The 27,719-nt window shown below is 43.5% G+C and overlaps 1 protein-coding gene across 5 annotated transcripts in view; it reads left to right on the top strand.

The window, feature by feature from the left end:
- Window positions 1–27,719, top strand: part of smyd3 (SET and MYND domain containing 3) — a 796,202-nt gene that overhangs the window by 717,769 nt on the left and 50,714 nt on the right. For all 5 annotated transcript variants that reach the window (XM_043695426.1, XM_043695428.1, XM_043695427.1 and 2 more), the window contains 2 exons: window positions 10,685–10,772; window positions 18,075–18,249. In XM_043695426.1, coding sequence (XP_043551361.1) covers window positions 10,685–10,772; window positions 18,075–18,249 — 263 coding nt within the window. The remainder of the gene's footprint in view (window positions 1–10,684; window positions 10,773–18,074; window positions 18,250–27,719) is intronic.

Below are 27,719 nucleotides of genomic sequence, written 5' to 3'. Positions count from 1 at the left end.
GCATTGGGAATGCGATAGGTGGAAGGAGGTTAGGGTGAGGGTGATAGGCCGGAGAGGGCCCGCCCTCACCCCCTCTCCGGCCTATCACCCTCACCTTAACCTCCTTCCACCTATCGCATTCCCAATGCCCCTCTCCCAAGTGTCACCCCTCTCCCATTTATCTTAGCCTGCTTGGCACACCCTCCTCATTCCTGAAGAAGGGCTTATGCCCGAAACGTCGATTCTCCTTCTCCTTTGATGCTGCCTGACCTGCTGCGCTTTTCCAGCAACACATTTTTAAGCTTTGACATCAGCTAATCTGACTCACAATAGGCAGAACAGTACATGCTGACAAATCGTGTGAGCATGAAGACTGAAGCTTCACCCACAGTCAGGCTGGAATGCCATTCATCATCAATAACTCTCCAGCTTGCTCAACTTGACATTCATGTAAATGTTACACTGGCCAATGTGGACCTTAAACCCATTACTCATATTTGGCCAACAGAACATTTCCCTTACCTTCCTCAGACTATATTCAGTTCCCTAATGGTTTCCACTTTATCCTCTCTGTTCTCATCACCTCAGGGAAAATGAGTCTATCGTCTTCAAACAAGATGACACCTTGGGCTGAATTGTTCATCTCTGTCTGTCCAGTACAGTCTTATAGCCAAAGAGTTGTCCTTGATGCTTTGAAGCCATTGTCTCAGCATTACTTCCTGCAATTTGGAAAGATGCATCTCGTTGGGTAGCTCACTCGATTTGAGCATGGTGCCGTTCTGTTATATTCTGCTGGGTCGATAACTTCCAGAGCCTGATGAACTGTCGCTTCTCACTGGCACTCTGCCTTAACATTTTAAAATTTCTTCATTACGAATTCTGCTGTCGACAGCATGTCAGCAGTGTATATCTGTTTACCTTGCTATATCATGTTGCAAATTAAGTGACATTTTTCGATGCTTTGGAGCAGATAAAAGTGGTCTGAGGAAGATGCTTTGAAGTGACCTCTGCCCGCAATCCAGTGTTACTTTGTCTTTCTCAAACTGAATCTCGCGTCTTTCAGTTTGGGTTAGGCTCCAGCTGCACCTGGTTGCCCTTGCTATAAGGGTTGCTCCAAGTCTGGTCTCACCTCATTGACATTGCAGTACCTCAGCTCTGGGTTTGTTGTCACTAGCTGATTGGTTCTCATAAAAACTGCTCTCGATCAGTGCCCCAACGGTATTGCATATCCTGAGCAGTGGTTTGTGTAAACGTCCAGACTCTAATGACACATCAGACAAGATCTTTGCTAAATAGTTCATGTAGCTGACAAATCATTGCACTACTTTCACATCAGTTGATAGCTGCATCTCTGCTCCAGCTCACACCATGTCAGGGCCCTGGCAAGACAATGTGCTGTCAACACATGACCTCTATACTTGATTCTTCAATTGCGCCTTTTTCTTGTTCAACTTCAAGTAGTTTGATAAGTTCTCTTTAACATGATTCTAATCATGATCTGCAATGGTTTCTTCCACTATATCTCCAAACCTGTGGATCAGCAGGACGCTATAATAGGTTTTCTCCCCAGGAAGATCACTGATGCTCTCGTACTGTCTGCATTGAATCTCTTCAGGAGTGATGGGAATGCCAAACAGCATTGTTAGGACCCACTGGGCAAGTACACCATAAATCAAGTCTCGCTATTTCAGGAGTCATACCAATTTTTTTTTTAAGATGCGCACAGAATCTCGATTTATCTGACTGTCAGAGTAATTTGACAAAAACATGAACCAGATTTTTGGACTCAATAAGAATCATTATTTATTAGAAGGAAGTAGACTATAGCTAAAGATAAACAAATATAAGCCATTGGCATGTAACAAAAATTCTAATCCCTTGACAAACCACATTCCCCCCACCCCCCTAACCATTACAGACACATACACAAATAAATAGGGAAAACAAGAGTCTCAGAGGAGGTAGAAAAACTGGAAGATCAGTCTAGTAATCTTTGCTTCCAGTTTCCGATGCAGCCATCCTGGTAAGTCCCTACTTTTTAAAAACAGTTCTTTCTCCTTGTAGTCCACAGTTTTTTAAAGACACAAAATAAAATCACATGGTTCTTACAGCAAGCAAAACAAACTTATCTTCCAAATGGCATCCAGAATATAGTTTAAAAGAAAATTGCTGCTTTACTTGATTGTAGCCAACCTCTACATTGAAGGTGGTAAAATCATGGAAAGTTATGGCAAACCTTCAATGGTTGCCATGGGGTAGGAACATGAATTGAATGAATGAATGGATGAATTGAATCTATTGTCACGTGTACTGAGGCACAGTGAAAAGCTTTGTCTTGCGAGCAATACAGGCAGATCGCAGAGTTAAGTAGCATAGATAAGTCAACAATAGGTCAACAGCGGCAAAAACAAAAACACAGGTACAGGCAAAGGTTAAGATTTTGTGTATCCATTCAGTATTCTAACAACAGTAGGGTAGAAACTGTTGCGAAACCGGCTGGTGCATGTGTTCAGGCTTCTGTACCTTCTCCCCGATGGTAGAGGTTGTCGAAAAACATTGCCAGGGTGGGATGGATCTTTAAGAATGCTGGCGGCATTATCCTCGACAGCGGGCCTGGTAAATGGATTCTATAGATGGGAGGTTGGACACCTCGTCAAAAGCTTTACTCAGATCATTTTGATCTATGCATTCTCTCAGTTTTCCAGTTTCTTTCATGACTGCTGTTCAGTTTGTAGGCGCCATCTCTCTCTTGATTACACCCTTGGTTTCAAATTCTTCTTTGTTATTCTTTCACGCTGGACTTGAGGGCAGCTGGGACTCCTCTTGTCTGATGCTGAGGTGGTCTCACACAAGCATCTACTCTGAGATGATATTCACCATGGAACACATCCAAGATCTGGAAGACAAATCTTTGTAATCTTTAAGAATCTTTTGGGCTGTCAGTAATGCATGAAACACTGCAAATCTCTTCCAGCACATTGAAGTTTATTAGTTCAAGCTTTCGACTTGCTTCAGCTCAGATGAGAGAATCTTGCTTCACATCTGCTATCTTGAATTCTAGATCCTCATCCTTTCTGTTGCACTGGGCGCTCATTTTCCCTCTTGGGATGACGACTGGTCTGTCATTTGGCCTCAATCTTACTTCGAGGGCTACATTTGTTTGGACACCACGTCACCTGACTTTGCAGAATTCTGTGAAGCTCATGATATGGCACAGTCCGATACTTCACATTCACTTCATGCTCTCTTTCTATAGTCATCATTCAGTTGGTCATGAACCATTTCTCACCTTTAGATCTGACGATGCCAATCTAGTCTTGAATGATTCATCAGACTCTTTGGCTAACATCTCACTAGCTGCCGCCTTTGTAGGCTTGCTTTGCTTCTTTCTAGCTCTACACTTATGAGCAAAGTGATCCAGCCTTTTGCAGTTAGAACATGCTTTCCTATGCTAGGCGTCATTTCCTTTATTTCATGTGATGTCCTTCTCAATATCTACATCCTACCCTATGGCCTTGGTCTTTTTGCTGGCTTTTTGTAAATGTTTTTTTCTTTCCAATATGTCATTCTCAATTTAGTTTGAAATATCTATCAGCATAGTGCAAAGCCTCACCTGTTATTTCATTCATATCGTCGAGCTGTGACTGACCACCCCAGAGTTTCTGCACATGTTAGTAGCTTCCTTGAGATTAGCTTTCTCCTGTCTCAGCAGATGTGTTCTCATGGCAGAATCTCTTATGCCTAACACACTTCTGTCTCTGCTGAGATCACCTTTCATTTGTCCATGCTCTCAGGATTTAATCGATATATCAGTGCTGCCACATACAAGTTAATAATCTCTCTTTCCTCCGAACTGTGATGTAGAACACATACCATTCAGAAGTGACAATATGAAATTCAAAGTGATCCTTCAAAATTCCTGGAGTCAAACATTGCTGCTCCTCAGAGAGTGCTAGACCGCAATACACCTTGTAACATTCTTTCCCAACAAAAAAAAAACACTTCTTTTGCTGAAGTTTTCTTAAATTAATTTTGTAGCTATTCATTGCTTTGTCAGTAAGAACGGGGAAAAAAAATCTCCAATTCTGTCCGCACCTCCTTTAATCTCCACAACTGCAGGCAATGGAAAATACACACCCATTTTGACTCACCCAGTAATTCCCAGTTGCAGATTTTTGTTTTACTTCTTCCTTGCTGTTCCTTTCAGAAACTGACTCTCTTAGAGCCCTGAAAATCCACACCATTTCAGCTGCAGCATTCTTGATACCATGCTGCAAGTGATATGAGCTTAATGGCTACAGAAGACTTCGAGAAAGGTATATACAGCAGAGTACTGTGACAATGGATCGTAACCCACATTCTTACGGACACATTGAGGTTTGATCTTTTGGGAATATGCCATCTGGAATTGTAATGAAATGGGGCTGGTCGGAACTGGTCTTTCCAAGTTTCCATTCTGGTAGTTTCTGTCTCTATGTCTCTCTCTCTCTCTCTTTCTTTCCTTCTCTTTCTGTCTTTCTCTCTCTCTCTCTCTTTCTTTCCCTCTCACTCACTTCTCTGTCCCCCTCCTTTCAATGAAGACCCCTGAGAGGTGAGCCCAGGTTGACAGCTTTGTTTTACAAAATGCCTCCGGCTACTAATTTATGATTGAGCATTCTCACTTTAAACTTTTGTATTGGAGAATGGGCTGTTTCCTAATCATACAGCAGATGCTGTATGATTCTGGCCAAAACCAGCGAAGTTTGCAGCTGGTTCTGACTTTATACCCTTCCCCCCGCAAAAGAAAGCTGAGGGACTAAATTGCCCCTGGGTCCCATGAATCCTTGTGTAGAGGTAATCTTGCCAGAGTTAAGTATCTAAGATGACTCGCTGACTGGATTCTAATCAGAACCATCTGCAGGCAGTAGCTCAGAGGGGTGGCTGCAGAACCACATCAAATACAGGCCAGGAAAGTGGCTGCATGTCTGGGAGTATTCAGAGGGAGTGCAGCGTGCCCTAAACACATCGAGGACTTCCGAGCCTGTTGGAACACCCACCATTTATGAAGATACAAACAGAGCTTCCTTCGGGCAACCAGCTTGCCCTCATCTTTACACAGCATAGTGTAGTGCCAGGCATTACTTCCTGAAGGTTTCTTTCTGATGCACAGTGGAGCGCTTCTACAATAGGGTAAAGAAACTGTGTTGATCTTCTGATGATTTATAATGAACTTGTAAATATAAACATGCAGCATGCACATGTTTTGTGATGATATAACAAAGGAACTTGGCTTCACCTGATGAAGGGGCAGGGCTCTGAAAGCTTGTGATTTCAAATAAATCTGTTGGACTGTAACCTGGTGTCATGTGACAGCTGGCAAATAAAATGAGCCCTGCAGGATAGCTACAGACTGGCAGCACTTGACCTTTACAGCTGGCAGCAATGCCAGGATTCCCAGAAGGTCCCAGCAGTGGCCTATGTTTTTCATCCGCAGTGAGTAAGAGAATAGGACAAAGGGGATTCCACAGGGGCACAGTATGCAGTTAGTGAGACAGGATTGGGAGGATGATGAAAGAAAACTCACTGAGGCTCACAGACAGTGTGTGTGGGAGTGAGAGTTTGTGTGTGTGAGTGTATTTTGTGTGTTTTGTGTGCGTGTTTGTGTGTACATGTGTGTAAGTGTAAGTGTTTGCATGTGTGTGTTTGTATGTGTGAGTGTTTGTGTGTATGCGTGAATGTGTTTTGTGTGCGTGTGAGTGTTTGTGTGTACATGTGTGTGTAAGTGTTTGTATGTGCGAGAGTGTTTGTGTATGTGTGTGTGAGAGAGAGACTGTGTGTGTGAGAGAGAGAAAATGTCCGTGGGCATGAGAGAGAGTGTGTATGTATGTGAGAAAATGTGTGCCTTTCTCTCTTCCTTCTCCCATGCCACCTGGTAGCAGAAAGCAGCATACCTGGACAGACTGAACAATGACTGGGATGGGGAGAAGGCTATGTGATTTTATTAGCCCAAGCCTGGATATTGCCCAGGGCTCAGTGTATGTATGTACAGACTGTTTCAGTATATGAGTTGCTGAGAGGACTAAACACTGCAGTCAGAGGCCAGCAGCAGGAAAGGTACTGCACTCAGATTTCTTTTGCACTTCTCAGCTGTGGCTTGGTGAATAACATCCTGGTCTCCGAGTCAGATGTTCAAATCCTGCTGCAGAGACTTGAATAGGTCCTGACTGACTCCCCGGTACAACACTGAAGGAGTGCTGCTTTGTTGAAGGTGCTATTTTTCAGACAAAAAGTGAAACCAAATCCTACTAGGTAGATGTTGTGTGCAATTCTGGTCTCTCACCTATAGAAATTATGTTGTGAAATTTGAAAGGATTCAGAAAAGATTTACAAGGATGTTGCTCGGGTTGGAAGATTTGTTCTATAGGGAGAGGCTCAACAGGCTGGCACTATTTTCCCTGGAGCATCGGATACTGAGGGATGATCTTATAGAGGTTTATAAAATCATGAAGGGCATGGATAGGGTGAATAGACAAGGTCTTTTCCCAGAGGCGGGGAGTCCAGAACTAGAGGTTTAGGGCAAGAGGGGAAAAGTTTAAAAGGGACCTAAGGGGCAACGTTTTCACGCAGTGTGTGGTGCGTGTACGGAATAAGCTGTCAGAGGAAGTGATGGAGGCTGGTACAACTATATTTAAAAGGCATCTGGATGGGTATATGAATAGGAAGAGTTAAGATGGATATGGCCCAAGTGCTGGCAAATGGGACTAGATTAGGTTAGGATATCTGGTCAGCATGGACGAGTTGGACCGAAGAGTCTGTTTGCGTGATGTACAGCTCTATAACTCTATGATTCTATGTTGCTATGACAAAGGGACAGACAGCCAAATCAAATCAGCCTCCCTATCCCTGTATTCACAACATAGGAAAATTACAATCCTCATTAATGCTCAAAGTAGTCCCAATGGTTCCTAATCAGACTTTGTCTATCAGGTATTCTTAATCAGAATACCTGATACCAATCACCAAGTCTAGAACTCAAACAGAAAATTTAACCATTTGTTAATAATACAGTAGTTATAGCAGATCAAAGTTAAGCAACAAGGTAATCTAATCGATGTATAATTTAAATCCAACCTTCTTTGACTCGAGACCCCCAGAAAGGCTGACACAGATGGCTCAAAAGGAAAAACCAGATGTAACTGGCCAGTTCACAGCCAACTCCACGATCTGTCACATCACAGGGGCATGAGATTGTATCCTACTTGGTTTCTGAAGACACTAACGCAAGTAACTTCCAGTAACCTCCAAGGAATATTTACTTAATACTTCCAACTGATTTGATTTGATTTATTATTGTCACGCATACCGAGATACAGTGAAACATGTTGTGTTGTGTGAAAACCGTATAAATTATATCTTACATAAGTACATCAGAAGGCAGAATGTAGTGTTACAGCAACAGTGAAGTTGTAGAGAAAGATCAACTCTACTGTATGAGACGTCTGTCCGTAAGTTTGATAACAGCGGAGAAGAAGCTGTTTTTAAATCTATTGGTACGTGTTTACAAACACTTGGAAGAGGAGATTTTACTCTCCGAAATTTCAGTAAGTTAATACTGAGAAATGTGAGGTGCTGCATTTTGGGAAAGCAAACCTTATCAGGAGTTGCAGGTAAATTGGATAGTGAAGAAGGCATTTGTAATGCTTTCCTTTATTGGTCAGAGTATTGAGTACAGGAGTTGGGAGTGTTGTTCCTTAAAACAAAAAGAACAAACTGATACTTGTTTATGAGGCCAGACGTGGAATTTAATTGGTGGTTGATATTAGTTTAAAGAACGCTAGGGCTATTTTGGTTCCGGGGATGCATTGTGCTCAAACAGATGGCAGATGTTTGAACATTAACAGGGGCCTCACTGGCAATCTAACAAAGAGAAACCAAAGTTTAAACTGGCTTTTGAACCGAGTTTAGGTCAGAAGGATTGTGGCTGTAAAAGCTACAGGATGAAGGCTCGATTGGTCACAGAGTCATAGAGATGTACAGTACATCTAGTCTAAAGGTCACCGTCAGATCTCAGCTCACAATTCACAGCTCCAAGCCAAAAATGATTTTAAAAAAAGTAAAGAAGGTGTTAACAACATAAAAGACTGTGCTCAAATATTGAACTAATTCTCAACTGATCGATTGTTTGAGGTAATGATGGATACAATCCAGATCAGAATGGTAATATTGCTAAATTTGTAATCCAGTGACCTCAACCACTGATCTACAGAAATCGTTTCAAATCCCACCATGATGATTGATAAATTTACATCCAATTAATTAAATACAAACCGGTAATAAAATGCCAGTGCCACATAAAACTGCCAGAATGTCGGAAAAATCACCTGATTGAATGAAGTTCTTTCGAGAAGGAAATCTGCTGGCTTTTACCTGATTTTGATTGCATGTGACTCCAGCCTCTTGACCGCCCTCAGAAATGGCTACTCTATTGTATCAAAACTTGCCCCTAGCATCAATCCACCAATGTGAAAAGCTGCCCAGGTATGTCCAATCACAAAAAGCAGGAAAAACCCAAGCTGGCCAACTGCCCATTTCTCAATCACTGGCAAGACGAAGGTAAAGGTCGTTGACAGTGCTGTCAAACAACACTTAGTTATTAATAACAGGCTCCCTGATGCTCAGTTCATTCTCTGGCAGGGTCCAGATTAAGGTGGTGCTGGAAAAGCACAGCAGGTCAGACAGTATCCGAGAAGCAGCAAAATCAATGTTTCGGGCTAAAGTTCTTCATCAGGAATGAGACATTATGCAGGGCTTTTGCCCAAAACGTTAACTTTCCTGCTCGTCAGATGCTGCCTGACCTGCTGTGCGTTTTCAGCACATTCTGATCTCAGCATCTGCAGTCCTCACGTTCACCTCACTTTTTGGCAGGGCCTTTTGACTCGAGACCCCATTACAGTCATACTCCAAACATGGGCACCAGAGCAGGACAGTGAGTGAATGTCTTTACCAAGATAAATGTTGACCAAGTAATGTTGAAACCAATGGGAATGAGGGAAAAAATTCTCAACTCATTGGAATAAAACCCAGGGAGTTGGTTACGATTGTTGAGGATCACCCACCTCAGTTACAGAAGGTCACTGCATGGGTTTCTCAGGAAAGTGTCCTAGGCTCAAGCATCTTCATATAATACATCTATGATCTTCCCTTCATCATACATGGGGATGTTATTTGATGATCGCACAATGTTCATTAGCATTTGCAAGTTCTCAAGGACTGAAGCACTTGTGATCACATGCAGAAAGACTTGGACAATATTCAGGCTTGGGCTGCTTGTGCCAGGTAACTATCTCCAACAAGAAAAAGCCTAACCATCTTCAAAGATTTTACCATCACCGAATCTCCCAACATCAACAAAATCGTTGGATTAGCCAATGACCAGAAACTGAACTGCAATAACTATATAAATACTCAAGAGCTGCAAGACCAGATCAGAACTAGAACTCTGTGGTGAGTACTTCACCTCCTGATTCTCCAAAGCCAGTCCAAAACTTACAAGGCAGAAACCAGGTGTGCAGTGGAATGAGTGCAGGCCAAACCGGACTCAAGAAGCTTGACACCATCCAGGACAAAGCTGCCCTCTTGATCAGCAGCCTATCTACCTCCTTCCACATTTACCCCCTACATCCAAGATGCACACTGACAGCAGTGTGTATCATCAGAAGATGCACTGCAGTAACTCACCTTCAGGAACACCTTGCAAACCTGCAATTTGCGTCACCTAAGAGGGCAAAGGTAGCTGGCACATAGAAACAGCACCACTGGCAAGTTCCCCTCCAAAACGCTGACTTGGAAATATATCTTTGTTTCAGCGTTACTGGGTAAAAATCCTGGCACTCCTGCCCTAACGTTGGTGACCCTCCTGTAATATCACCTTCAGTCAAACTAGAGCTGGGTAATAAATGCTGATCTCGCCAGTGATGTCCAAATCTGTCAACGAATAAGACAAATAGATGAATGAATTACTAATGTCTTGCAGGCTGTCCAAAAACACCTGACAGACAGTTAAGTTTTTTTTGTGTTTTAAGTGTTTTTGCATTGCGGTTCTTAGTTTTCCCACACTGTTGTTGAAGAAAGGTTACAAAGGCAGCTGTAGTCAGTCGGTAGAAATGTCATCTTTCAAGAGCCTGACATGTTTAATAATCTTAGAAAAGCACTTTGTCAGCACTAACAGCAGACATAGGTGGGCTTACAGAGCAGTTAACACTCCCAGCATCTGTTCATATAACAGGCTCCAAGATTGTCTGTTGCTGTCAGACGTAAACTCTTGGTGTTTCGTTGAGTAGGGAGGGATTAGAAGACTTGAGGAGCAGTTCCTAACCATTTCCTCACCATTTCCAGGTAATGAGAGTGGGATAAAAAGAGAATGCTGGAGAAACTCAGTAGTCTGGCAGCATCTATGGAGAGAGAATCAGAGTTAACATTTTGAGTCCAATATGACTCTTACGAAGAACATGTCAGCGGTATCAAAATTGAAATGTTATCCTCTGTTTATCTCTCCCCAGGCCTGCTGAGTTTCTCCAGCACTTTCTCTTTTGATTTCAGATTTCCAGCATCCACAGTAATTAGCTTTCTGTGTAAGTGAGACTGGGGTGAAGGGGCGAGTGGGGAATTTGATGGAAGTTACCCTGACACAGTCAAAGCTATGAACTTTCCTTCTCATTCTGTGCAGGATTCAGACATGCTGGCGGGAGAGAAACACGCCTGGAAGGAAATCAAAGAATCGATTCCGAAAGTGGAGAAATTACAGTCTGCAGGAAGTATCCTGATGAGCCACCATTGAGAACAGTTCCAGCTGTGTGGGTGATGCGAGATATAGTTCACTCAATAACCTTTCCCACATCGAGGCATGTCATGCACAACTTTGTTCAACATCTTTCCGTAATTCTAATATCCCAAGGTGATCAGAGCAGAGCTCACAGCCAAAGGGATGCCCAAAGGTATGGAAAATTTCAGAAACCAGACATCTTCAGTCATGTGGGCATCCCCATCCCCCAAACCACATCGCTGACCCAACTTCAAGGAGGTCACCTCTCAACCAGCCTGATACTGCTGCTGGGTCTTTGGAACCAGAGATGTGCAGGTTAGGTGGATTGGCCATGCTAGATTGCACGTAGTGTCCATGGATGTGTAGGCTTAATGGATTTATCATGGGAAATGCAGGGTTACAGGGATAGAGGGAGGGCTGGGTCTGGGTGGGCTGCTCTTTGCACACTTGATGGGTTGAATGGCCTTGTTCCCCATTGTAGAGATTCTACAATTCAATGAATCTAACCAAACCAGAAGCCGTGCAGGGAAAGTCTCTCAGCAGTGACATCATCACAATGGCCTAGCAAGGTCAAAAGCCTAACTCCAGGAGCTCCATGCAATGTATGACAATTTGCCTTCATGCAATCATCCATACCACTGACCCACTGACAATAAAGATATGGCAATATATTCCCAAGTCAGGATGGTATGTGATGTGGAGGGGAACTTTGCAGATTCCACGTATCTGTTGCCCTTGTTTCCTCTAAGTGGTTTTAGAATGTGCTATTGATGGCATCTTGGCAAATTGATGCAATGTTTTGTGTATATGGTACATACTGCTGCCACTGTGTGAAGGAAGTGATTGTTTAAGTTGGTGTAGGACATATCAATGAAACAGACCCGAATGACACTGAGCTTCTTGAGTATTGCTGGAGCTGCACTCATCCAGACTAGTTGGGCACCTTCCATCACAGGCCTCAGTTGTACCTAGTACATGGTGGCCAGGCTTTGGAGAATCAGGAGGTGAATTACTCACCACAGAATTCACTGACTTTGATCTGCTTTTCTGTTGATTACAGCATTTATTTGGCTGGTCCAATTAGGCATCTGGTCAATGATTTGATTTTGTTTGATTTGATTGATTAGTGTCACATCTACTGAGATCCAGTAAAAAGTATTGTTTTGCATGCTAACCAAGCAAGTCATACCTTACATAATACCTGTGAGGCAGCATGGTGGTTCAGCAGTTAGCACTGCTGCCTCATAGCGCCAGGGACCCGGGTTCGATTCCAGCCTCAGACAACCGTCTGTATGGAGTTTGCATATTCTCCCTGTGTCTGTATGGATTTCCTCCTGTGCAGGTTAGGTGGATCAGCTATGTCCATCAGGTTAGTCCAAAGATGTGCAGGTTAGGTGGATCAGCTATGTTAAATTGCCCACAGTGTCCAGGAATATGCAGGCTAGGTGGGTTGGCCATGGGGAATGCAGGGTTACAAGGGTAGGGCAGTGGAGGTGGTTCTGAGTGGGATGCTCTTTGGAAAGTCAGTGTGGACTTAACAGGCTGAATGGCCTGCTTCCACACTGTAGGGATTCAATGATAATGTTGCAGCTACAGTGATGATGCAGAGAAAGATCAACTCTAATATATAAAAAATCTGTACATAAGTCTGATAAAAGCAGGAAAGAAGCTGCTCTTGAATCTATTGGTACATGTATACTAACTTTTGTATCTTCTGCCTGATGGAATTGGGTGGAAGAGAGTACAATCAGGTTGGGAGGAATGCTTGATTATGTTAGTAGTGATTCAGATTCAGCAATAGTAATGCCGTTGAACGCCAAGTAAACAGATCAAGTTCTCCCTTATCAGAGATGGCCATTGCCTGGCATTTGGTTAGTATGGAGAAAGTGAAGACCGCAGATGCTGAAGATCAGAGTCAAGAGCATGGTGCTGGAAAAGCACAGTCGGTCAGGCAGCATCTGAGGAGCAAGAGAATCGACGTTTCGGGCATAAGCCCTTCTTCATATGTGGTCATTGTCAGTCCAAGCTTCATTGTTATAAAATCTGAGAATGCTGGAGAAACTCAGCAGGTCTGGCAGCATCTGTGGAGAGAAAACAGAGTCAATGCTTCAGGTCTGCTGACTCTTCTTGGGAACTGATTGTCGCTGGGGAAAGATGGTATATATGTTGAAGACCGAGAGTAGGGAAGGAGGGAGGGGGAGGAGAAGGAATTACATTAGGTGGAGATGGAGCCCACGGAGGGAGGGGGGGAGAGAGAGAGAGAGAGAGAGAGAAAGACCAGCAGTTAGGCAGACTAAAGAATGGCTAATGGTGATCCAAGGAGGAAGAGAAGCTGCTAATGGTGCCATTACATCCAGCAATACCAGACTATTTGTTACTGCAGTGAAATGCCTAAAAATGGCCATCACTGGAACAATGGATGTGGGAACCGGGATCGCCTCACTCACAAAGTGATGGTGCATCAAAAGCAGCAAGGCAGAGCTCAAACCAGGAGGGCAAACACAGGAGGAAGGAATGGGAAGGAAGACAGAAAGGACAATGGTCCCACAAAATGTAGGAGCAGAAGTAGGCCATTCAGCCCATCGAGTCTGCTTCGCTGCTCAACGAGAGAGTGGCTGATCTGATCGTCCTCAACTTCACTTTCTTGCCTTTTCACCATAATCTATCATTGCCTCACTGGTTAAAAATCTATCTATCTGAGCCTTGGATATATTTAATGACTCAGCTTCGACAGCCCTCTGCAGCAAAGAATTTACTGGCCTATGAGAGAAGAATGTCCTCATTGCTGTGTTAGAATAGTAACACTGTGGGCGCGGCTCGGGAGATGACTCAAATTACTAAAACAGTCGATCACTTTGAATAGCAGTCCCATTAAGCTGCCCTTGGACACACATGAAGATTAGGAGAGCTCAACCTTTAACCCGTACAGCACAACCAAAACTGATCAAGGCCATTCTGTTCCACAAAAGCCTCTTCCAAAACCTTTCACCAAAAGTCACCAACTCATTTTATTTCTTTTTCTCCAGTTCCTTACCACACTTGCTCTGTGTCGTATGCTTCAATTTTGTTTCAATTCATTCATGGGTGTCACTGCATTTATTGCCGTCCCATGCCTAATCACTCAAAGGGGAGTCATGAGTCAACAACATCGCTGTAGATCTGGAGTCACGTGTAGGTCAGACCAAGTAAAGGAGGCACTTACGCATGAAACTATTTCCCTGAAGTACAGTAGTGAACCAGTTGGATTTCTATGATAATTAACGGTGGTTACAGGGCTGCCATTGAACAAGCGCATTTTAAAAAGAAAACCAAGTTCAAATTTCACCACTTGTCATGATGGGATTGTGTTGGGCTGAAGTTCCAGAATGCTAACCTAGTGTCATTACCACAACACGACTCCTCCAATTGCTCCTTGATCTGGAATGAGGAGTCTAATGATGACCATGAATCCATTGTCAATTGTTGGAAAACTCTATCTGGTTCACAAATATCCTTCAGAGAAGGAAATCTGCCATCCCTACCTGGTCTGGCCTACGTGTGACTCTAGACCCATAGAAATGTGGTTGACTCATAAACTGCCATTTGGGCAATTAGGGATGGGCACTGACGCCCTCATCCCATGAATGAATTTTAAAAAGTCAGACGTTCTATATTCTCACCATTCTCAAACTAAGCAAGTGTCTTTTAAATCAGACTCATTGGTGAGAAGCGTTTATTCATGGCGTCTAATTTTGGTCCCCTACACAAATATTTGTCTCCCTTCACCCTTTTATAATCTTGCTGATCCCTATCAGCAGCTGCTCAGTTTTTATTGCCAGAGAGAAACACCCCAACCTGTTCAATCATACCTGCCAGTTGCAATACATTCTCCCTGTGTCTGCGTGGGTTTCCTCCGGGCGCTCCGGTTTCCTCCCACAGTCCAAAGGTGCACAGATCATGTGAACTGGCCATGCTAAATTGCCCAGTGTTAAGTGCATTAGTCAGAGGGAGCTGGGTCTGGGTGGGTTTCTCTTCGGATGGTCGGTGTGGACTTGTTGGGTCGAAGGGCCTGTTTCCACACTGTAGGGAATCTAATCTAATCTAATCGAATCCCCTTGATAGGAATCTTGTTCACACCTTCTCCGGTGCCTCCATTGTTTGTTTCTATGGAGACCAGATGATTACCTCGTTGTCTAAAGCAAGGCTTCTGTACACGTTTAACACAAGCTCTTTGCGTTTCCATCTAACCCTCTAGAAATAAACCCTAGTGTTTAGTTTGCATTTTTATGGCCTTATTATCCATGTTTTCTCGAGAATGGCAGCTGCTGGAGATAGGTTAATAGAAGATGTGGGAAATGTGTGTCTACTGACGGATGCAGGTGGAATACCTCATTGGAAGAGGATGAAAAAACAGGAGGTGGAGCCGATAGTTTAATGGTCTTGTGAATGAGGAAAACCCAAGAACAGGCAAGGGTAGCTGTTAAAACTAGGAATGAAATCTCGCATCAATCTGAATGAAGTCAGAACCGTACTGAAAGAAATGATAAACGGCAAAGCAGTGGGATTAAATGAGATACAAGTGGCAGTGAGATGAATGTGGGTCAAGGTCTTGAACGAGTTTCACAGCCGTGTTATGAGGGGATTTAACGGAGTGGATGCTGGAAAGATGTTTCCTCATGTGGGAGAGATTGGGAAAACAGTTTAAAAATAAGGCGTTTCCTATTTAAGATGCAGGTCATGAGGAATTGTTCCTCTCACAGGGTCATTGGTCTTCAGAACTCTTTTCCACAGACAGGGATGGAGGCTGTGTCATGGAATGTTTTTCAGGCAGAGAGATAGAATAATTCTTCATGAACAAGTGGGGGGGGGGGGGGAAGGTGTGGGGGGGGGGGCAGATACTGGGAAAGGCAAGAAAATGGAACTGAGGCCTCAATCAAGTCAGCCATGATCTTATTGACTGGGGGAGCAGGCTCAATGGGCCCAATGGCCTATTCTTGTTCGGAACTTTGATAGTAAAGAGAAAAAAGGTCCAAGGCCATATAGCCAAACCTTTCAGTACCAATATTCAAAGGAAGGGTGACATCAAGATTCAAAGAACTACTGAGGGATTAAACTAGCACACACTTTCAAAATATGGAAGAGACACAGCACAACAGAATCCAAACCCATTACCTAAATGCTTAGAAGTACAAGTGCGTCAGATCCATGTGAACACCACTCACTGTGACTTCCCCAACCAAGCCCCCTCCATCCACATCCCTGTCTCTTCACTGTTGCTGGATAGAATCTCAGAACTCCCTTCCCATCAGCACGTTCGGTGCCCCTGTATCCCAGGGACTGCAGTGTATCAAGAAGGCAGCTCACTACCATCTTCACGAGGCCAGTCAGGGAGAGGCAAAACTTTCGACCTAGCGACTGATCCACTCGTCCTGTGAATGAATAAAAAAGACATTCAGAAAAGTAATGGAAATCCAAGAAGGTCAGTTTGGATTCAAGCCCGGGTAAAATCACCAGCAATGTCATATTGCAGTAGCCTGATCAAGCAGCATGGTGTCTCATTGGTTAGCACTGCTGCCTCACAGCGCCAGGGTCCCGGGTTCGATTTCAGTAACTGTCTGTGTGGAGTTTGCACATTCTCCATGTGTCTGTGTGGGTTTCCTCCCACAGTCCAAAGATGCGCAGGTTAGGTGAATTGGCCATGCTAAATTGCCCATAATGTTCAGGGATATGTAGGTCAGAAAAGTGGATCTGGGTGGGTTACTCTTCGGAGGGTCGGTGTGGACTTGTTGGGCTGAATGGCCTGTTTCCTCACTGTAGGGATTCTATTCTAAGTGCGTTGTTCTGGTCTGAATTCAAGGTTTTATACAAATTTTGTTCTCAAGTGGGCCTGTAATGATCGTTGAACATGACAATCTGAATTAAGAACTCACAGTCCTTATTGGACATCTCCACTGAAGCAAAACAAAAGCAGGAGATACATTGCAGTTATAGCATGCAGATAGGCCATTCAGCCCGACTGGTGTATACTAACAAATCTCAAACAAATCTCCCTCATTTCAGACTTCCATCAAAGCTAAGAATTTAACCTTTCATTCCTCTCAGTCATGTGCTAATCTAGCATTCCCCTTAACTATGTCTATGATATTCCTCTCAACCTCTCCCTTGACCATGTTCCACTATTCCAATCTTCCTTGAAAGAGAAACTTATACTGATGCAAAAGATTCCAGAAGGACCAATCTCCATTTAATCCTGTTGCCCTGCCATCTATGTGACTCAAATTGCACAATGCAGGGTTGATCCTTACACCCTGAGCATAACAAATGATGGACAGGAAGCATGGCCTCCCAGTGTCATTCACATCCTAAACCAAACTTAGCGAACATCTCGAAGCAAATTACTGCAGATGCTGGAATCTATACTGAAAACAGAAAATGCTGGAAATGCAGTGGGTCAGGCAGCATCCATGGAGAGAGAGTAACCTAACACTTCGAGTCTAGATGACTCTTCATCAGAGCTGACTTGCACTGCAGACATAGAACGGTGACAAAGGCTAGTGATAAGTTAGTTTGGCGGAAACAGAGTCAGTTTGATGCCAAATTTGGAATTCTAATAGCCTCAGTATAGTGGGGAGGGAGGTAAGAAGTGGAAACATGAGTAGTTAATTGAGGATACTGTGCTGAATGCTGCATATATAGGCTGGTGTGTTTGTTGTTTCAAAGGAACAAGATCCCCTCATGTACCTATCTGCCTTTTCTCCCATCCTCAATTCTAAAGGGCTGGGCCATGCACTTCCTTTGGATTGGCCCACACTTATGGACAAACCAGTGCTGTAATTTGCCATTACCTTCTGCAGGATGGCTAACCAAGAAACTCACCCTTTCTTGCTGCCTGTTGTCAGGTGTATTGGAGGGACGTACAGGCGGACGGTCAAACTGCTCGGCCATTTTATGGATGTGCCTTCTGTGGCCAACACGCCCTTGCGTGGGCTTGAACCCAGAGCTTCCGTTCCAGACGTTGGGCTTAAAAGCTGTAATAACAATAGGGATGTGGTCACACATACAACCGTAAACAAGTCTCCACTCCTCCTGCTTTGAACTGTCGAGCACAGTACTCTGATATAAAAGAAAACCAATTACTTTGGAGCTATATTATGTGTCAAATGTTTGCCTAGGAACAAAGCAACCAGGAACACAAGGCCCTCAGGAATGGAGCAGATGCCCTTACTTAGTGTAATCAGCTGCCTTTTGTAAAATAATATCTTTCTGGTTTGTGTTTCATTTTCCTGCCTGATTCCTTAACTGAAGTTAATAACAGACTGGGAAGAGGTGGTGGAAGTGTGCCAGGCTTTCATCGACAAGAATCGAGATGTCCTCCCTGACACGAACCTCTATCTGCTGAAGATGCTTGATGCTGCCATGGATGGCTGTATTCACCTTGCTCGCTGGGAGGACGCCCTGTGTTACAGTGTCAGGACCCTCCGACCGTATCAGTAAGTGGCAAAACTCCATTGCAGTGGGGCTATCTCTGTCTTTCTGTGGCTGAGATGCTGTGTGACTGAGTATTCTTATGAGAGAGAATATGTATGTAAGATAGTGTTAATGTGCATGTGTATGTCTGTGAGTGACAGAAAATCATCCATTATCATTTGAAAATGAAATCTATTTCAATTTAACTCACTCACAATAAAAAAGAAGCCCGTGCATTTGATTATCTCTATAATCTTGTTTCACTCTTTCTGATCATAAATCTGATTTAACAGTTTCCTGCCAGTGGTGGCCATCCCTTGATACATTTCTCTCTGGGTTACCCTTCTTGACCACTGCTGTAGGATTGCAGAAGGGGAACCAAAAGACCATGTCAGAGAATAGTATCTTTAATTCAATTGTCAAATGAAAAACCTGTGCTGACTTTTAATTCAAGTTAACTCCTAAGAGTTGCAATACCAAATGTGACACGAAATCCTCAAAATGTTAGTTTATGTTCCACAGAATGAGGCTCTTTGAATCCACTCCATCATTGCATGAGATCAACAATGTCTTAACCTCATCTACCTGCCTTGGTTGTGGAACCTTTTAATATCCTTGCCGAACAAAAATCTATTAATCTCAATTTCCCCCCTCCCCACCAGCCTCAACTTATTTTTAGCAGAGGGTATTTCAGATTTCCACAATCCTACATCTGATTAACTGCCTCCGATATTTTCAGAAGGTGAGGAAACGGAGCATAGAACGTTTTCTGTGAACAGCACCTCGGACAGTGCAGCACTCCCTCAGTACTCGAGTGTCATCCAAGGCTTGTCCTTTGCGAGTCCTTCGATGGGAGGGTCATCATTTGTTGTCCAACCCTTTGAACTGAGTGGCTTACTCAACAATTTCAGGGGGCAGCTAAAAGCCAACCCCATTGCTGTGGGTCTGGCGTTATGTGTAGGCCAGACCAGGTAAAGACAGCAGATTTCCTTCCAACAATCAACTCGATGGGTTTTTATGACCATTGATGCTAGTTTCATGATGACCATCATCACGACTCGCTCTACATTTCAGATTGAATTTATGTTCCACCAGGTGCCACAGTGGAATTTGAACACATGAATGGAATTTTCCCCTCCCCGATGTTCTTGTTGATCATTTGTAACACTTACCACCCAGTCCTCAGGCCATTAGCTTGGGGATCTGGATTACTGGTCTAGTAACATTAGAACCACATCAGCTTCTCTGGAGTGATTGTTTACTTTAGAGGTGAGTGAGTGTATGAGGCACTACTGAATAGCCTGTCTCTGATGTTCATAATAATCCAGGAGACTTACAAGGAAAAGTCTTCAATCAACTCTGCTGATATCTGTGATACCTGCCCATGTAAGCAGGCAATACATTTATGAACGGGCCTTGTCTGGCAATTTCTAAAATCTTGACTTTTTCTTTTGTAAATTCTCCTCATTTTCTGCTAATTTCCAGCCGGACCAATTAACTTTTATCAGCATAGTTGAGGCAATTCTCAGAATCTAAACCCTGAGTTTCCCTCAAGCCCCTTGCAACCTGCCGTCCTACGTTAAATAAATGGAAAAGTACAAAAGATAATTTCCTTGATTATAAATTTATTCAGACCCTTATAGATCTTTACCTCCTAGCCACTACCCACCTAGTACCAGGAGACCCTCTTTAGATATTTTCCATCAACCTTATAGAGTCATAGAGATGTACAGCATAGAAACAGACACTTCAGTCCAACCCATCCAGTCAGACCAGATATCCCAAACCAATCTAGTCCCACCTGCCAGTACCTAGCCCATATCCCTCCAAACCTTTCCTATTCTTATACACATCCAGATGCCTCTTAAATGTTGCAATTGTACCAGCCTCCACCACTTCCTCTGGCAGCTCATTCCATACTCGTACCACTGCCTGCGTGAAAAGGTTGCCCCTTAGGTCCCTTTTATATCTTTCCCCTCTCACCCTAAACCTATGCCTTCTAGTTCTGGACTCCCCAACCCCAGGGAAAAGACTTTGCCTATTTATCCCATCCTGCCCCTCATAATTTTGTAAACCTCTGTAAGGTCACCCCTCAACCTCCGACGCTCCAGGGAAAACAGCCCCAGCCTGTTCAGCCTCTCCACATAGCTCAAATCCTCCAACCCTGGCAACATCCTTGTAAATCTTTTCTGAACCCTTTCAAGTTTCACAACATCTTTCCGATAGGAAGGAGACCAGAATTGCATGCAATATTCCAACAATGGCACAACCAATGTCCTGTACAGCCACAACATGACCTCCCAACTCCTGTACTCAGTACTCTGACCAATAAAAGAAAGCATACCTTCACTATCCTAACTACCTGCGACTCCACTTTCAAGGAGCTATGAACCTGCACTCCAAGGTCTTTTTGTTCAGCAACGCTCCCTGGGGCCTTACCATTAAGTGAATAAGTCCTGCTCAGATTTGCTTTTCCAAAATGCAGCACCTCACATTTATCTGAATTAAACTCCATCTGCCACTTCTCAGCCCATTGGCCCATCTGATCAAGATCCTGTTGTAATCTGAGGTAACCCTCTTCGCTGTCCACTACACCTCCAATTTTGGTGTCATCTGCAAACTTACTAACTATACCTCTTATGCTTGCATCCAAATCATTTATATAAATGACAAAATGTAGAGGACCCAGCACCGATCCTTGTGGCACTCCACTGGTCACAGGCCTCCAGTCTGAAAAACAACCCTCCACCACCACCCTCTCTGTCTTCTACCTTTGAGCCCATTCTGTATCCAAATGGCTGGTTCTCCCTGTATTCCATGAGATCTAATCTTGCTAACCAGTCTCCCATGGGGAACCTTGTCGAACGCCTTACTGAAGTCCATATAGATCACATCTACTGCTCTGCCCTCATCAATCCTCTTTGTTTTTTCTTCAAAAAACTCAATCAAGTTTGTGAGACATGATTTCCAACACACGAAGCCACATTGACTATCCCGAATCAGTCCTTGCCTTTCCAAATACATGTACATCCTGTCCCTCAGGATTCCCTCCAACAACTTGCCCACCACCGACGTCAGGCTCACCAGTCTATAGTTCTCTGGTTTGTCCTTACTACCCTTCTTAAAGAGTGGCACTACGTTAGCCACCCTTTGTGGATGTGTTATGACACACCTCTGGATGATGTGGAACTTGAATCCAGGCCCCCAAGTAGGGACACTACCACTGCACCACAAGAGCTTAAGGAGACCTCTATTTACTCTTTCAGTAAACAATAAATTTATTAACTAATGTACCTCCACTTAAGAGGTTCCTTTTATACTCTTTTGAAATACAATTCCAAATAAACCTATCAAGCCAAATTAACCCAAATAATTGAATAATTGCAGCCTCATATAAGGCACTGCAACAAAAATAGGAGAAAGTGAGGACTGCAGATGCTGGAGATCAGAGCAACAAAAATAAAAAGGCAATTAAATGAAATTCGAATTAAAATGTGATTAAGGGTGGAGGTAATGCCTTCCATGGTGACCATCCAGTAAGAGAGAATTACAGCCGGCCAGTGGACACTGAGTGTTCCCACTCCAAGGAGATTTAGGCCTGAGTGGAACCATGGAAGAGAAACACTTCTTTTTTGTCATGTTTTCTGGCTTCACCAAGCGATGCCCATCACCTGTACATCTGTAACAACATAATCGAGCAATGACAGGCCTTAGGGTGGGGGGCTGAAGAGCAATGTGGAGGCACTTCTGATACAAGAAGAGTTTAGAAAATTTACAACTGTCCCCCTTTGTAAAGAGGAAGTTCTGAGGTGAGGTATCAAATGGAAATAGAAATAGATAAAGACCATCCATCCTGTAGAGAATTCTCTCACATTCAGTGGCTGATCATTGGCTTTGACTTCATTTTCTCACCTGCTCCCCTTGTGCCTTGATGGAGTGAGAGACTGAGAACGTGCCTATCTCAGCCTTAGCATAGCATCCACATCTCCCTTAGGTCAAGAACTCCAAGCATCACAAACAAAGAATTTTCTCCTTCTCTCGGTTTGAAATATATTACCTTTAACCTGAGTCCGGACCCTTGTGATCTCGGTCCTCCTGCCAAGGGAAACAACTTTTTAGCATCCACCCTGTCAGTCAAACAATCGAATACAGCTCACAGGGACTGGTATTTCACTGGTTGAATCTCAATTCACTTTGATTGCATTACAACCCATCATGTTTTGTCCTTCAGTCAAAATGGTGTCTGGCTGGCATTGCCTAAGAAACATAAATTTCAAAAGGCCACTTGCCCCTTGAGCTTCCATTTTGAGTCACCTAGCTCAGGTTCATCATGTGTCAGGTTGGGCAAAATCTTGTCCCTTAATGTCACCGGCAATAGATCCAGAATGGAGATGAGATAAAATGGTTTTTGAATCTGGAACATTTGCAAACGTAGGGGAATGGGACTCCTTGAATAGTATTAAATTGGAGTTGGTTTGGTTCTGGGGGTGATGAACTTTCCAGGATGACAAAGAAGGAGGACATAGGTCTGAGCGCAGCTATTCTTTCAAAGCCAGCACTGACACAATGGGGCTAATGGCCTTCTCTGGTGCTAGATGTTACTCTAATCCTAAAATAACCTGAGACTCGGTTTTGAAATCTTGCTTTCTCCTTCTGATACGGGGAGTGTTGGCCTGGGGTAGTTGTTGAGCATCAAGGTACATAGTATTAGGCTGGAATACTACATCGGGGAGATAGCGTGGCCTTGTGACTATGCAGGACATAGCTGGATCGCTATAAATGAGTGGAATACACATGGAATTTAGTTGGAATACTAGATATGATACTATGGGGAGAGGTTTAATTTTCAGGAATGTGCAAAATTGATTACAGTAATAGTTATAATTTTTAATGAGGAATCTTATTATTCAGAAAAGTAAATGTGACTTACATAAATGTCTAAGCTGTGAAATTCCTTCTCTAATCCTTTTTACCTCTTCATCTCTCACTCTCTCTTCTACAGTACACTTCACTTGATTGTCAAACATTTAGCCACTGACCTAATTTATGTTTTATTGGTCTCTTGTCAAATTGTTGAGTGCTAATATGCATGTGAGACACTGGGTAGTTTATCACTTGAAAAACAGATAATGCAAGATATTATTGTGGTGAGTCTATGCCCCATCGTTCCATAGGACAGACTGTCTCACACACACACCTGCCCACGCATACACATGCACACAGACACACAGAGACACACAAACCTTACCCGCACAGAAACATGCACAGATCTACACACACACATGCACTCACACACAAATATACACATACATATGCACCTGTATGCAGACGCACACATACAGACACACACTCAAACACACAAATATGTGCATACACACAGATATGTATGAAAAACGACACCAGATAATGCAAGCTGTTGTTGTGATGAGCCTATGCCCTGTCGTTTCATAAAACAGACTGTCACACAGCAGGTTAATGAACACACACGTACACGCACTCAAGACACATAATCACACACATGCATGCACATATACACACACACACTCACACTCACACTCACACACTCTCAGATACACATACTCACTCACACACACGCACTCATGCACAAACTCACAAAAACCCAGCCATCCATCGACACACATGAAACTGATGACTATGGTGTGCATCCTGCACTGCTACTGCACCAATGGGTTCAGATGTTATGGTGGCAGCAGATGCGAACCATCTGCTTGTTTGGGGAGGATGACTGAACAGGATCCAGGAGGAGACACAGAATATAGTCAGCTGCTTTCCCACCTGGCCACTGCACTACTTGCCTTATGTTCATCATGAGAAGGAAAGGTACACAAACGTTTAGGCCATTCCTATCTCTGTTCTGTTTTCCTCTCATCCTTTTCCTTCCCACTGCATTTCTTTACCTTCCATCTTCTTCCATGTTGCTTTAACTCCCTGGCCATGAAGATAATATATGCCCTGCTCTCAGTTCCCATCCTATTCCTCCCATCTCTATTTCGGTTGCGAGCTGTCCATTAGATTTACAGGAACCACCCAGGATGTTGTGCCCATTGAACATCTCATTCTCACTTGCCAGGAGACAGCAAGATTCAGTTGGTCAATCTCTTGATGTCACACACCAATAAAGTGACTGCCCGAGCTAAACAAGATGGTCAGAAATGATGGGCACCATTACAGTGTCCTCAGCAAGCCATAGTGCATAACAAACACCCGTAAGGCATAGGAGCAGACGTAAGCCATTTGGCCCATCGAGTCTGCTCTGCCATTCAATAAAATCATGGCTGTTCTGATAATCCACTTTCCTGCCTTTATCCCATAACCCTCAATCCCCTTACTGATTAAAAATCCACCTATCTCAGCCTTAAATAGACTTAATGACCCAATCTCTACAGCCCACAGTGGTAAAGAATTACACAGACTCAATATCCTCTGGAAAAAAAAAGGATTCTCCCCATTTCTATCTTAAATGTATGACTTCTTTCTCTGAGATGAAGCCCTCTGGCCCCAGACTCTCCCATAAGGGCAAACAATCTTGTATGTTTCAATAAAGTTGTGTCTCATTCTTCTAACCTCCAATGAGTGCAGACCCGACCCACTCAACTTCTCCTCATAAGACAATCCCTCCACACCTGGAGTCAGCTCACAAAACCTTCTCTGGCCTGCCTCCAATGCCAGGCAGAAGTGGGTACTGCAGATACTGGAGATTAGAGTCAAGGTTAGACTGGTGCTGGAGAAGCACAGCAGGTCTGGCAGCATCCGAGGAGCAGGAAAATCGACGTTTCGTGCAAAAGCCCTTTGTCAGCAATTCGGATGAACATCAATTTTCCTGCTCCTCAGATGCTGCCTGACCTGCTGTGCTTTTCCAGCACCACACTCTCGACCCTGCCTTTATGAGATCAGAAATTCCAGGCTTGGAGGGATTGTCTTATGAGGAGAAGTTGAGTGGGTCAGATCTGCACTCATTGGAAGTCAGAAGAATGAGACATCCTGATGAAGGGCTTTTGCCTGAAACATCGATTTTTCCTGCTCCTTGGATATTGCCTGACCTGCTGTGCTTTTCCAGCTCTAATCTTGCCTCCATTGTCAGTACGTCATTCCTTAGATAAGGGACCCAAAACTATTTGCCATATTGCAGCTGTGGTCTGATCAGTACCTTGTATCATTTTTATAAGGTTCCCCTATTTTTATACTTAATTCCGTTTGAAATAAATGCAACCACCTCATTTGCCTCCCCTACCTGCATTTTGTGATTCAAAAGCTCATGACAACACTCGGTGATTCAATTTCAGCAACAGTAAATTGCATTTATATAACGCCATAAGTGGCAAAACATCCAAGACACGTTGTAGGGCTTTTACAGTGTAAGCTATGACACCAAGCCCACATATGAACATATTAGGTGCTTGAAACCTTTCTCAAAGAGATAGGTTCTGAGGAGTGTCTATAAGAAAGTGAAGAGGTTTGAGGAGGGTGTTCCAGAGCTTAGCAACCAGCTGGAAGAACTGCCACAAAAGAGACATGGAAATCAGAAATGTTCAAGAGGACAGACATACCGCCTCTGTCTCACACAAGCCTGAGACTGGATATAGTTTTTGGAATAACCATGCTGAAAATCGAGACAGGGAAAACAAGTAGCCTGTTCCACATGTCAGTAAGATTTGTTTTCTTTTTAAAATCCCTGATCTCATAAAGACACAAATTTATCCTTGACTAGTAACTGACATCGCTCTCGCATCTGTATTTTGTTAACTGATATCACAGTGGCACACAAACAGCAAGCTATAATGAATCATTCCTTTGCATTTTTCTTGTGAACTTCAGTGCAATATATTTAATGCAGTGGGTTCCGGAATCTTCTACTCAGGGGACTCACTGTGGGAAGGCCAGCTGTAAAAGATAGGGTGAGTAAGGTACATCCGGCAGCTGATGTAATCTCATTGGTTTCCGCTCAGGTTTGTGAGGGTGGGTGGAGTTTTAAAACGTAAGGACTCGGAGCAGGAGTAGGCCCGTTTGGCCCTTCAAGCCTGCTCCGCCACTCAGTAAGATCATGGCTGATCTTTTTATGGCCTCGGCTCCACTCACCTGCACTCTCACTTAACTCCTTTATTGTTCAAAAAAAAAATCTATCTTTAAAAGCATTTACTAAAGTCGCATCAACTACTTCACTGGGTAGGGAAGATTTATAACCCTCTGTGTGAAGAAGTTCCTTCTCAATTCAGTCCTAAATCTGCTCCTGCTAATTTTGAGGCTATGCTCACTTGTCCTAGTTTCACCTGCCAGTAGAAATATCCCACATCTATCTTATCGATTCCCTTCATAATTTTATGTCTTTCTATAAGATCCCCCCCACCCCCACCCCCATTCTTCTAAATTCTAATGAATATAATCCCAATCTACTCAACCTCTCCTCATAAACGAACCCCTTCAACTCTGGAATCAACCTAGTGAACCTCCAGTGCCAGTACATCCTTTCTTAAGTAAAGAGACTAAATCTGCACACAGTACTCCAGGTGTGGTCTCACTAGCACCTTGTGCAGCTGTAACATTACTTCTCTGCTTTTAAACTCCATCCCTTTAGCAATGAAGGACAAAATTCCATTTGCCTTCCTAATTACTTGTTGTACCTTCAGACTGACCCTCTGTAATTCATGCACAAAGACACCCAGGTTCCTCTGCATCACAGCATGCTGCTCCTTTTTACTATTTAAGTAATAATGCTTTTTACTGTTACTCCTACCAAAATGGATGACTTCACATTTATTAACATTGTCTTCCCTCTGCCAGACCTTTGCCCACTCACTTAAAGTATTTATGTTCCTCTGCAAAGTTTCACAGACCTCTGAACACTTTGCTCTGCCACTCATCTTAGTGTTATCTGCAAACAGTAACACACTGCACATTGTCCTCAACTCCAAATCATCTGTATAAATTGTGAATAATTGTGGTCCCAACACTGATCCCTGAGGCACACCACTAGTTACTGATTGCCAACCAGAAAAGCACTCATTTATCCCCACGCTTTGCTTCCTGTTTGTCAACCAATCCTTTATCCATGCTAATACTTTACCCATAATGCCATGTATCCTTATCTTATGCAGCAGCCTCTTGTGTGGCACCTTGTCAAAGACCTTTTGGAAATCTAGGTACACCACATCTACTGGGTTCCCGTTGTCCACCTTGCTCATAATGTCTTCGTAGAATTCCAGCAGATTTATTAAGCATGACTTGCCCTTCATGAACCCATGCTGTGTCTGTCCAACAGGACAATTTCTATCGAGATGCCTTGCTATTTCTTCCTTCTTCAAGCATCTTCCCCACTACAGAGGTTAAGCTAGCCGGTCTATAACTCCCCATTTTTTGTCTAGCTCCCTCTTTAAACAGTGGTGTCACATTTGAATTAAAATGGCTCCACTGGTGTCAGTAATCCAAGGAAATCAGAACACCGCATTAGAAAATAGCTACTGGTCATTATTCTGCT

The sequence above is a fragment of the Chiloscyllium plagiosum genome, chromosome 9 (genome assembly GCF_004010195.1).
Source record: "Chiloscyllium plagiosum isolate BGI_BamShark_2017 chromosome 9, ASM401019v2, whole genome shotgun sequence".
Lineage (NCBI taxonomy): Eukaryota > Metazoa > Chordata > Chondrichthyes > Orectolobiformes > Hemiscylliidae > Chiloscyllium > Chiloscyllium plagiosum.
This window is presented reverse-complemented; position numbering and strand designations above follow the sequence as displayed.